Below are 11,931 nucleotides of genomic sequence, written 5' to 3' on the forward strand. Positions count from 1 at the left end.
GGGCATTCTACTGTCTTTCTAGCGCACTCACATGTGTGCACTAGGCTTGGGATGTGTACCTCTTCGGGTCAATGGTACACATGCCCAGGGGCAAGGCCATTTGTGTCTGAGGCTCAGTATCTGCAAGCCACGGGGAAGGTCCAGAGAGATCTGGGACCAGGCCTGCACCCAGGATCCACAGAGTGCCCCCACCCTCCCAGGTCACAGGCCATTTCATCTGTTGATGCCATTTGCTGGAAACACTCTCCCAGTGGAAACGGGTGAGGAGCAGCAAGTAGACTCCAGGAAAAACCATGCTTGATTCTGGACCTTCTTTTGCCCAGGGAAAAGGACCAAGCAGCCTGTCCTGCTGCCGTACACAGGACAATGAGTCAGGACACCACCAACATTATGGACACAGACAGACAAGACAGGTGTTCCCCATGCAGCTGGAACCTTTATTGGGACCCCTCCTCACACCAACAATCACTGGTTGCTTTCTTGGGTGTGTGTGGATGGTGGGAACCCACGTGGTTCATGCTGTCACAGTACACATGGATGCAAAGACTTGCAGTAGCTGCCTCGTAACATACATCTTCCAGTCTGGGCTGCTCCTGGGCACTGTGACAGGGCTGGGCAGAGTGAGGGCCATGGAGCTGCCTTCAAGGCCGGGCTGCTTTTCCTTCCAGCTTCCCTACATAGTGTGCTCCCATGTCATGGGGGCAATGGAGCAGTCGCTAAGGAAAGAGCTCTCCTGCCCTCTGTGGAGCAGGTGCAGGGGTGCCTAGCCTGAGCCTTGCCCTGCCACCCCCCTTTCCCTGCCTGGCTTTAGACTTCCTTCCGCAGCATCACCTTGATGTTGCTGCAGAGCTGGCCCATGGCAGCAAAGAGCGGGTTGCAGAAGGTGCGGATGCAGAGTGAGTAGATGTGGCTGATGCACTGGATCTCGATCAGGTAGCTCTTAATGCATGGCACCACTGCCCAGATGTGGCAGAAGGAGATACAGGCAAACAGGAAGCCCCAGAGCAGGGCCAATGGGACACCCAGCAGTGTGGACAGCAGCCGGTAGCACCAGTACTTGGAGACAGTGAAGGTGGTGTAGCTCACCTTCCACACGCCATCAAAGCTGTAGGTGCCCACGGGCTCTGCAATCACATCTTCAAAATCCACCTGCAGGTGCAAGAAGGGGAATGGTCACACACACAGTATTCACATACTCCTCCAGCTTCTACCTGCAAGCATCAGAATCTCTTTGGAGCTGGATAAGCCCAAGGACTGGACCCCATCCCCAGAAGGCTCTGACGCAATAGCTCTAGATGAGCCAGGCTTCTGTACTTCGTACAAGCTCCCAGGGATGGGGATGCTACCTCTGGTCACCTGCCTGGCTGCCTGGCCCAACTAGAATAGCAGGACACTATAGAGCTCAGCAACCCCCTCATTCATGGGATGAATAAGCAGGCCTCAGAGTGAGTGCCTTGTTTAAATCCAGCAGTAAATTAGAAGCCGGGCTACCATTTGGCCCTGATGTGAGAGGCTTGGTATCATGGTGGTACAACTGGGAGGTGGAGTAGAGGGGTGATTTGTCCTTGGAAGGGGACTGTGGGGCCCTGGCCCACTCCTTTCTCCCTCCTCGATGCCCATGAAGGTGAACAGCTTTGCCCTACCCCATGATGTGACTGCTTTGCCAGAGGCACCAAATAATGGGCTGATCAATCACAGGAAGGAATCCCCAAAAGGGTGAGCCAAAATAGCTCCTCTCCTCATGAGCCATGTGTCTAGTTCAGGTGCGTGGTACCTTGGTTTATAAACTTACTTTGTTTTAGAATTTGGGAAAAGATGGCTGCTTTTGTATTTGTCTCCTGATGCATAGTTCGTGAACAAAAGCAAAATTTTGCTGAATACTTTGTGAACTGAATTGTTTGTGAATTGAAGTAGTACTGGATTTTCTATAGCTCCCAGATTCTACTGTCATGACCCTAGAAGAGTTGGACAATCATCCTTATCCCATGAAGATCAATTGAGCAGGTATGATGGGGGTGAGCCCAGCAGGCAGCTGTACTGTGGAGATTCAGGGATCACAGGGGTCGTGTGCCTCACAAAGTAACTTCAACTCAGTTGGAGGATGTTAAAGGCTCTTCCTAGAGGAGACACACCTACCAGAAGCTGATGCCTGCATGTGACCAGGTAGAAAAGCCCATGGATAGAAATCACTGGGAACTCATAAAAGGTACAGTGTGGTCCCCACAAGGTTGGGCACAAGCCCAGAGATTCCAGTGCAAGGTTGGAGGTGGGGGGCTGGAAACCTCAGTGCATGAGATCTTGGGAGGCTGCTATCAGGGAGTGCTGTGGAAGGATTTGGCTGGGTTAGGAGGAGCAGTGGTAAAGCCGGGAGTGAGTATGAGGGTAGGGACCAGGACTTGTCATCACATCCTGCTGAAGACATGACTGAGGCTCCATGTAAGAAGTGGAAAAGATAATCATTGGACTTAAATAAAAATATTTATTCATCTACCTATCTATATATTCATCTACCCATTTAAATAATCATCTATCCACCTTTCTATCCATTCTCTTTTCTATTCCCCATCCATCCACCTACCCAATGTATCTCCAACCATCTGTATTTCTACCTACCCATTAATCTATCCTATCTATCCACTTGGCCATCCATCCTACTTTCTACTTACCCATTTAACCATCCATCCAACCACCCATCCATCCAAACAACCGAACATTTACCGAGAACCTCCTGGGTTTTAGGCTACCAGCTCTTGGGGAGAGCTTAGTACAACACCTTGCATGTGTAGGTGCTTATTGATAGTTATTTGTTCAAATGTTCTAAAGTTCCTATGAAAGTATAGCTCAGAGATCCTATTGACATTTCAGATCATAAATAGAACAATTTTTCAGCCTACCTAGTCGTAAATATTCATCTGTCTTGGCCTGAGCTAATGAGATGGATGGAATACTCCTTTCTCTCATTTTCTGCTTGCAGTAATAAATCCATCCCAAGGTGTCTATCTGTTGTTGTTTTCATGGACAATTTCTTCACAGAAGCTGTTCGTGGTGGAAATTGAACTAATTCCAAGGATTTCCTTTGGGTTCTGAACACTGAGTAACTGCACTGATCTTTCTGAATCAGAAAACATGCTTTCTGGGGTCCATGCACATCTGGGAGAAGGCAGGTAACTGCTACTCTTGTTTGGGTTTGAATATCAGGGAAAGTCTATCCATGACCATAAGTCCTAGCTCAGGCAAGTCTAGGCAGCCATACCAGTGCATCAGAAGTGGACAGTGACTTCATTCCTTAATTTCTTTCCAAAAGCCGAGGTAATGGTGTTTTTCTTGGAGGGTGGGGAGCTGGGGGGCTTCATCCATCAGACTAGCTCTGGCTTTGTGTATAGGTGAAGAGGGGCCAGAGGGCAGGAAGGGGAAGCCATGACTATTCATTCAGTTGTTGTCTCCTTCTGACTGATCTATTTTTGGAACATCAAGAAAGACAAATGGTGAATGGGAACCTGTCAGCACAGCCCCCGCAAGCCTCTCACAGGGCATGGAGTGGGTGAGGGCAGCAGGCACTCCCGTCAAAAACACTTCCCCAGCAGAGTCCTGGGTGACTCAGGCCTTGGGCATCTAGGACCCTGATCAGCTCAGATAGGGCTCCCATATGGGGGGAAGCAGCTCCATTTTTGTCTCTGCTTGGTCACGGGGAGTTGCTGTGCAGGTGAAAACTTGACACTGTTTCTTCCCTTTCTGGGCCCCTGGCTTTTCGCTTGTTGGCTGATTTGGTTTGTTTTGGGCTGTGTTTTCTGTATGTTTAGGGATTTCATTGTTGGGGTGATTGCTCCATTCTATGCAGAGGGATTGCCATAAGATCCACAGGGACGCTGTTAACTTTAGAGTCAGAAGACTCCAGCAAGCAGCTACAATCTGCTGGGTCCCAGTCTCTTTACCCACGAACTGGCTACTTACAAGGTTGTCTCCAGTGAGTGTCTCCTTCATCCTTTACCTGAACAGGTAAGTACAGAATTCAGAGCACAGCCTTTCATGTCTGGAATTTGATACAGCAATTTCATTTCCAATAATAGTAAAAATTGAGGCTTGTGTTAGCCTGTTTTCAATCACATTTTCTCTAGTAATTGTGTGTGTGTGTGTGTGTGTGTGTGTGTGTGTGTGTGTGTGGTACTGGGGATTGAACTCAGTACCCCGCGCTTGCCAGTTAAGCACTTATTCTAGTGAGCTATCTCCCTGGCCCTAGTATTTAATTTTTATTATATCTTACAGAAGTACTGTTGCACAGTGGCTTAAAATAATAATAATAATAAAACCAGCTCTTTATCCAGGTAGCTTGAGAACCACTGACCCTATGAATTAGAAACTGAGCTAAGGCAGTACATACAGAAATGGGTTTAAAATGACAAAGCTTTGCTTCTTTTGTTATTGTTAGGCACAGTAATAGCAATAATAAAATTCTATAAAAGCTGAGGCAACCAGGATAACATTCCAAAGTGCTAGCCCTCCTAAGGGTCAGTTCTGGCCATGTATCTGGTATATTAACTGCCCCAAGGGCCAAGGAGAGTGAGCTCTAAGTCAGCCTGACCTCACAGCACATGTCCGTGTCTCCCTTAGTCTCTGTGCCTGAGAGGGACGAGGTACCCAGAAGGGTACCAGGGACGCAGCAGGAGCGGAGGCCCAGAATATGGCACAGGCAGTGGCAGGCATTTTCAGGGCTGCTGGGCTACCTGGGGAACCCAGGCTGCAACGTGAGGAGAACTGCACTCACGTAAAGGAGTCGGAAGCAGCTGCAGAGCCCCACCTGCACCCGGCAAGCCTGGTCCTTGTCCTCTGGCTGGGCCCCTGCATCCTCTTGCCTTCTCTCTTGGTAGAGCTGCTGCAAGTGGGGATGCGGGATGGCAGAAATGCCTGGGTAGTGTTCTAGGATGTGCACCAGCTTTTGGTGGGTGAGACAACATCAGGGAGTCATGCCTCTCCGTGAGATGGGGTCATCTCACCCTCTCCTGAGTCTGGGCCTGCTGTAGGACTCACTACAGCCACTAGAGTGGGCCAGAGGAACTGCTGGGCCAGTTCCAGAAGGAAACCTTGAAGGTTGGCAGCTTCTGCTTTTGGGAGCCCTGAACTACCATGTTGAAGTTCATTTTTATACCTCGTTCTAGAGACCAGAGGTGTTAGGAGTCTGCTCTTACAACCTGCTCTAGAGCTCCACTGCTACCCCGCTCTGGCAAGGAGAAGCCTGAAGCAGTTGGAGCTGGGGGGAGGGGCAACCATACCCCCTTCTTACTACCATACTAGTGCCAATGCCCGGCACATCTTAGATGTTTCAGCTCAATGGAGCCTCCAGGTGCTTCCAGCCCCAGCCACTATAAGTGAGAGATCGCTCAAGCCCCATGGAGCTTCAGCAACCTGGTACAGTTGCTGGGGAAATTTGTTATACAGCAATCCATAACTGATATGGTGTGTCTTTAGGGAAAGCAGGTGAGAATCCTGGACTCCAGGAGTGACTTCTATGTGCAGAGGCAGACTTGTTTATGATACTCAAGCACAAAAGTACAGAACCATTTCTGGCTCAGTTGCTTAAGAACTTCTGGGGGGATAAGAGCCTATACTCTAATGAATGTCCCAGGAAGATGGACCATGATTTGAAAATCACCAGATCAGTTGACTCCAAGAAGTTCCCATGAAAATAATTACAACAACTCAGAATGAGAAGTGTAATCCTTTCCAGGGGTCATTGATAAGGGTAAGACATCCCCAAAAGGAAAGAAATACTCAGTGGAATGACTAGGGGTTGTGTGAGTCTCTATGATCCAGTCTCTGCCTGTTCTCCACGCTTTCTCTTCCACAAACTGCCTTTCAGATGCTCTGTCCTATTTGCGTTCCCCAGTTCCTCAGTCTGCAATCAGAGTAGTAGAGGTTTCATCTGTTGTGTGAACTCTGAGCCACTCATGGTCCCCCTCCTCCATGGCTTCCTGAAGATACACTGCGATCCACTAGTAATGTCTACTATGTATGTAAGGAAGGGCAGCAGAAATACCTGTCAGTGACATTCACCAGCTCTGCCCAATATTCTTTGCAGTGATGCAAAAAGCCTCTACACCTTTGCCTATTTCCTTTCTTCCTGGAAAACCTGTTCCTCCACTCCACATTATGCATTTTTCTCGTTTTAAAAAATGCAACTTGAGGACTGGTGAGATGGCTCAGTGGTCTAAAGCACCTACTTAGAACAAGCTAAGCCAAGCAAAGCACAGGGACCGCGGTTCAATCCCCCAGCACCATATGCCAGCCAGCCCCACCCACTGTTGGGCTGAGCTGGCCACACACACACTAAATTAATTAATTAATTTTTTAAAAAAAGGCCGGGGAGATGGCTCAGTAGGATAAGCGCTTGACAAGCAAACGCAAAGCTCTGAGTTCAATCCCTGGTTCCGAAAAAAAAAAAAAATGCAACTTGAGAGGGGCTAGGGAGATGACTGAGTAAAATAAGTGCTTGCCTGGCAAGCACAAGGGCCTGAGTTCAATCCCCAAAAAGGAAAAAAAAAAAAAAATGCAACTTGAGAGGGGCTAGGGAGATGACTGAGTAAAATAAGTGCTTGCCTGGCAAGCACAAGGGCCTGAGTTCAATCCCCAAAAAGGAAAAAAAAAAAAAAATGCAACTTGGACACCATCTTCCCATGGAGCTGGCTCTTGATTTTTCCAGACACAAGGACCTTCTTTCTCCCCTAACCTACTACAACCCTCTACTTGTCACTAGCTTAGATTTGCACCTTTCCCTGTGTGACCTCCTCCTTGGCCACCATCTTGGTCAGTTTGGATTCTTTTCAAAGGGAGGTATGAGGTCAGTTTCATCTGTCTGCACTAAGCTATCCCAAATCTGCCCAAATCCACTCTAACTGAGGTGCTGTTCCTTCCTATTATTTCTCCCTCTCACAGGTCACTGGAGAGAGGCTGGTATGCTGAGGCATGTGCAGGGGAGTGGGGTAGAGCCTCTACAACCTGGGAGTGAAGGAGGTATCCTTGGGATGCCCTGTGGCACACTGGAGAGCCTGGAGCTTGGGCTGCATTCATTTCCTGCCAAGCCTGCTGCAGCACCAGCCCAGCTCACCCTTCTCTGAGGCACCACCATGCCTGCACACAGCCAATGCTCGGTAAGAGTGCGAGGAGTCCCCCTGCTGGCCTCCATGGGAGCCAGGAAAGGACAGGGTATGCACTCCAGCTCCACACCTTCTTCTCTGCCCTGTACCCAGCCCCAGGTTGGAGACCACAGTTTAAATCCACTGGGCATGCAGGACTCTCTCCCTGCTTTGACACTCATTTACCAGCCTGAGATCAAGGGCAGAGCCAAGCAGAGCATTTTTCTCTGCAGGTTCAAGGCCATGATGAACCCAGTGTGTCTGTTTCCCATTCTTCTTCCTTGGCTTTGCGGAGTGAAGGCTTAGCAGCCAGTGATGGAGGAGACAGCATCTCCCGCTTGTCCACTTCACCTCTATCTGCCCTAGCAGCTCAGGACCAGAGGAAGGGCTTTCCTAGAGTCCACGGCAAGTGTCAGGGCTGAGACAGAGCCAGGGCCCCTGTAGCTGGGCCCCATTCTGCGTCACTCTCCTCACTCACGAGGACCCTGCTGCCACCATGAGGCCATTGCCGGCCCAGGCACTGGGTTGGCCCCATCTCTCTTACTCCTCTCTCCCCTTCAGTGCCCTGCATAGTGTCATTTCCTAGGCTTTCCTGATTTCCCAGTTTCCAGGCTGCCCTGTCCGACAGGCCCTGCCTGTGCCTCCTAGTCAGTCTTTGCGCTCCTTTCTTCCTTTATCAGACTACAACCAAAGCCTGAAATCTGGGCCTGGGGGCTGGATCTGGCTCACTTTTAATTCAGTAGGATCAGGAGACCCTCCTATCCGTACCACACACTGCAGTCTCCATACAACCACACTGAACTGAGGACTCCTCGTCTCTATCCCCAGTGGCCCATGGCTCAGTTCTATGGCCCCTACCTGCAAACTCCTGAGGCCCCTGCGCAGCTCACATTTCTCATGGCTTTGCCATGTGCTGCAAATCCCCATCATCCCATGCTTCCTGACCTACTGTGGCCCAGCGCTGCCCTGAGACCCAGCTCCCTGTGGATTTGAAATCACGTCTGCTGAAGTCGAGTCCAGGACCACTCCTGCTACACCTCACTGTGGGAACCTCACCTGTGCTGCCTCACATTTATTTATTATTTATTTATTTATTTATTTATTTTTCCACTTATGTATTTGATACAGGGTCTCACTACACAGCTTGGACACTCAGACTCATAGTGATCCTCCTGTTTTCAGCCTTCCCAGCTCTGGGATTACAGGCCTTAGCCACCACACTTAGACTCTGTTGCCAGCTCATAGGTCCCTGGGGATGGGGCCAGCTCAGCATGTGACACTATGGACCAAACCGTGGTCCCTGCACTTGCTGATGCAGGTGCTTAGTCTGCTGAGCTATCTCGCCAGCCCCTACACTACCTCACATTTAGATAGTACTCTACAGTTGAAAAGTTTCTTCCTAGTTTCTTCCTACAACTCTCTCCCTGTGCTGTGACGCATAGCCCTGTCCCTCTGTGAGTGATTTGTGCATATGTAGCATGCAGATAACATGACCTGCTGTGAGGAAATCCCTGGGAAAGGGGCACAGATGAGGACAGTGTCACATGGAGCAGTTGGAAGGCTTCCTGGAGGAGGTGGGCTTTGAGCTGAGCCTGAAGGCTTTCACCACTAGGAGGGCGGGGTGTGTTCTGGTGAGTGGAGCAAAATGGGCAGGAGAACTTGGTGGAATCCCCATCTGTCTCAGTTGGAAACCACGTGGAGGGGTTTGTCTCTTCCCTCTGGAGGTGCCCAGGAAAGACGGTAGCCTGGGGCTATGGCCATAAAAGGCCCTGAGCTGTTCTGTGGAGTCTAGGGCTGCCAGCTTGGTGTGCTTCAAATGTGCCACTGAATTCTAAATGCCATTTAACTTTAATTACAATATAAAAACAGATACTCAGTTCCATTATTGGAAAGCTTTTAATAATGCTTGGAACAATTTGGGCATGTGAATCTATTTTCAACTAAACATTTTATGACTCCTAAATACAGAACATTTATTTCTGATGAAAATCTATAGTCTGAACTAATAAGTACTGGGAGCCCAGACACTTACTAGATTTTGAAGATGAAGAGCGACAACACAATTATTCACAGATAATGTTTTTTACCAGCTATATGTAGAAACAATACTAGTTTAGATATATAAGGTTAAATTAACAATAATTTCAACTGTTCGATTTTCTTTGTTTTTTCTTCTTCTTTGTGATATGAGAGGATGAACCCAGGGACCCTCTGCCTCTAAATTACCCCACCAGCCCATTTAAAATTTTATTTGATCTTGAAACAGGCTAAGTTGCCCAGGGTGGGCTTGAATATGTGACCATCCTGCTTCAGTCACTTGGGTAGCCAGAATTATAGCATGAACCACCACATCTGGCTGGCTGTCCTTTTTTAAATGTAGCTGCTAGATTAAAATTCCAGGGCAGGTGAGTATTTGGGAAAAGCTCCACACTATGCTCAACTTTTCTATTAGTCCAAACTAAAGCTGCTCTAAAAAGCAATCTATTTACTAAAAAGGTACATTCTTGACTGGAAGTGTGGCTCAGGTAGAGTTAGAGAACTTGTTATCGTAAGTGAGGCCCTGGGTTCTGCCTCTTGTACCACAAAGAGGAAAAAAATGTAAAAACAAATCATCATATGATTATCATGTAGAAAAGGTATGGCATAAAATTATGCAGCATACAATTCTTTTTTTTTTTTTTGGTGGAACCAAGGACCCTTTGCACTTGCCAGGCAAGTGCTTATTCTAATAAGCCATCTCCCTGGCCCCTACTGAGCCATCTCCCAGACCCTACAATTCTTGATAATAACAACTATATCACTGGTGTTAATAAATAAATAAATCCACAGATCACTGTATCTCAGTTGTGCTACACAGAATTTCTGTAGGATAGTGTTGGCCTGAGGTCCCTTCCCAGCCACCAGCCCAGGCTGTACCAACTCCAGAGCCGATGCTCTTGGTGGCTAGGGAGCTGCTCTAAGCAGTTACCTTCAGAAAGACCCCTGTTTTGCTGGGCTGAGGGATGGGCCTGGGGCAGCCTGCCAGATCATATGCTGGGAAGAGAGGCCTGCTTTCAGGCGCCAGCTATAGGCTCACTCCCTAAAGCTGCAGATGTCTGAGCACTCAGACTCTGGGGCTCTGGGGCCCTGGCACCCTCTGAGAGGCCCCTGCTCTACCCTGGAAACCAGACCTGCAATGAGACATGACACAGGTGAAGCCCAGGCATGGCCTGCAGGCTGCACATGGACCCCGGGCAGCGCTCTTGGGAGCAAGTGTCTCCCCAAGGACCGCCAGCTCAGCTGGGAGCTGCCCACTGGAGATGGACCGGCCGCCCACCGGGGAGCCCCAGAAGGCCTCCTGGCACAGAAAACAGCCTGAGCTGCCGTCAGTTCCCATTCCTCTAGGCCAAGAGCCAGCCCAGAGGGCAGGCCAGAGCTGGCGCCTCCGCCCTGGGCTAGGGAGGCATTTTCTCTGTGCCTGGCCTCTCCACCCTGCCCAGTCACCACTCAGACCACATAGTGGCAGCTCAGTTTTTGTTCAAGCCTTTACTCGTTCACCTGCGGATTTGAAGAAAGTAAATGAGGTGTCACCCCCTGCTGGGTCGCAGAGCCTACCTTGACGATGTCTTCATTAATGTTCTTGGGGTCTCTGTTCACCAGGTCAATCTCCTTAAAGTGAATGTCCTTGACAATCTGGGCCTCCAGGTCCGTGTGCTCCTCAGCCATCATCGCAGAGCTGTCCCCAGAGCTCTAAGCCTTGTGGCCGGCGGGCTAAGAATCCAGCTGGGGCAGAGAGACCAGCTCAGGGCCCCCAGATTTGTGCCCTATGGCTAACAGGCCCCACCCAGCATGCCAGCAGACAGCTGTCCCACATAACTTCAGCCAGCCTCTCGGCAAAGCCATGATGGCTGACCTCCAAGCTAAAATTAAGACTGGAGTACTTCTGGAAGGCAGGGTATTCCTTAAAGGGGGCTGCTGCTGGGCCCTGATCCCACGCGTGGGCACTGGCCTGGCGCTCCCTGGCCTCCGCCAAGGACAGGCTTGCCCCCTCGCTGCCCAGGCGGCTGTCTCCCCCTCCCATGGGGCCCCTGGAATTTGCTACCACTGCCAGTGCCTGGCGCTCCTGGGAGCAGCTGCCCCAGAGGAGGTGGGCTCGCTACCACTGCCAGTGCCTGGCGCTCCTGGGAGCAGCTGCCCCAGAGGAGGTGGGCTCGCTACCACTGCCAGTGCCTGGCGCTCCTGGGAGCAGCTGCCCCAGAGGAGGTGGGCTCGCTACCACTGCCAGTGCCTGGCGCTCCTGGGAGCAGCTGCCCCAGAGGAGGTGGGCTCGCTCCAGCTCTGTTTTGTGACCAACTGCTGTGTGATCTTGGGCATACATCCCCTCTCTGGGCTATTGTCAGGGACACAATGTAGCCTGAGCACTTGTCCTCTCCTGAAGGGGAGGAAATGGGCCCTGTGCTCCTACGAAGAGCTTCCAGAACTGGAAATGTGGTCTCCTAGAGTTGTGCACAGACAGCTAGGGCCTGGGCGTGCTGTCTGGGACCCTGGAGCAACCTTGGGCTTTCCTGTTTCTAGGGATTTTCCTGGCGCAGGAGTTGATGGACTGTGGGGCGGCCTGAGCGTGAGCCACGCTGAGGAGCCAGTGCTGCCTCTTCTAACTGTATCGTCTTGAGCTCCAGCAGGGGAGGGGTGAAGGTGCGAGCATCCATTCAGCCACCCATCTACTTATCCAGGCAGGACTTGCTGGGAGCTGGAGATAAAGGGACAAATAAGGCTCTGTCCCCTTGAGAAGCTCCCAGGCTAGAGAGACAAACACTGAGAGTGC

At 50.3% G+C, this 11,931-nt stretch overlaps 1 protein-coding gene across 1 annotated transcript; it reads right to left on the reverse strand.

The window, feature by feature from the left end:
• Positions 1 to 416: 416 nt before the first annotated feature.
• On the reverse strand, positions 417 to 11,077 carry Cav3 (caveolin 3). Its single transcript, XM_004625054.2, has 2 exons — positions 10,722 to 11,077; positions 417 to 1,149 (listed from the first exon to the last, which is right to left on the reverse strand). The coding sequence occupies exons 1-2, from the start codon at positions 10,833 to 10,835 to the stop codon at positions 808 to 810; spliced, it is 456 nt and encodes a 151-aa protein (XP_004625111.1). The 5' UTR covers positions 10,836 to 11,077; the 3' UTR covers positions 417 to 807.
• Positions 11,078 to 11,931: the final 854 nt, after the last annotated feature.

Source organism: Octodon degus, unplaced genomic scaffold (genome assembly GCF_000260255.1).
Source record: "Octodon degus isolate 3935 unplaced genomic scaffold, OctDeg1.0 scaffold00008, whole genome shotgun sequence".
Classification (NCBI taxonomy): Eukaryota; Metazoa; Chordata; class Mammalia; order Rodentia; family Octodontidae; genus Octodon; species Octodon degus.

What these genes read in the sequence shown, in the direction of transcription:
- Cav3 (XM_004625054.2), bottom strand. Translation starts at nt 10,835, where the DNA reads ATGATGGCTGAGGAGCACACGGACCTGGAGGCCCAGATTGTCAAGGAC. An exon ending in TTAATGAAGACATCGTCAAG is followed by an intron (nt 1,150 to 10,721) that starts GTAGGCTCTGCG and finishes TTGCACCTGCAG; the next exon opens with GTGGATTTTGAAGATGTGAT.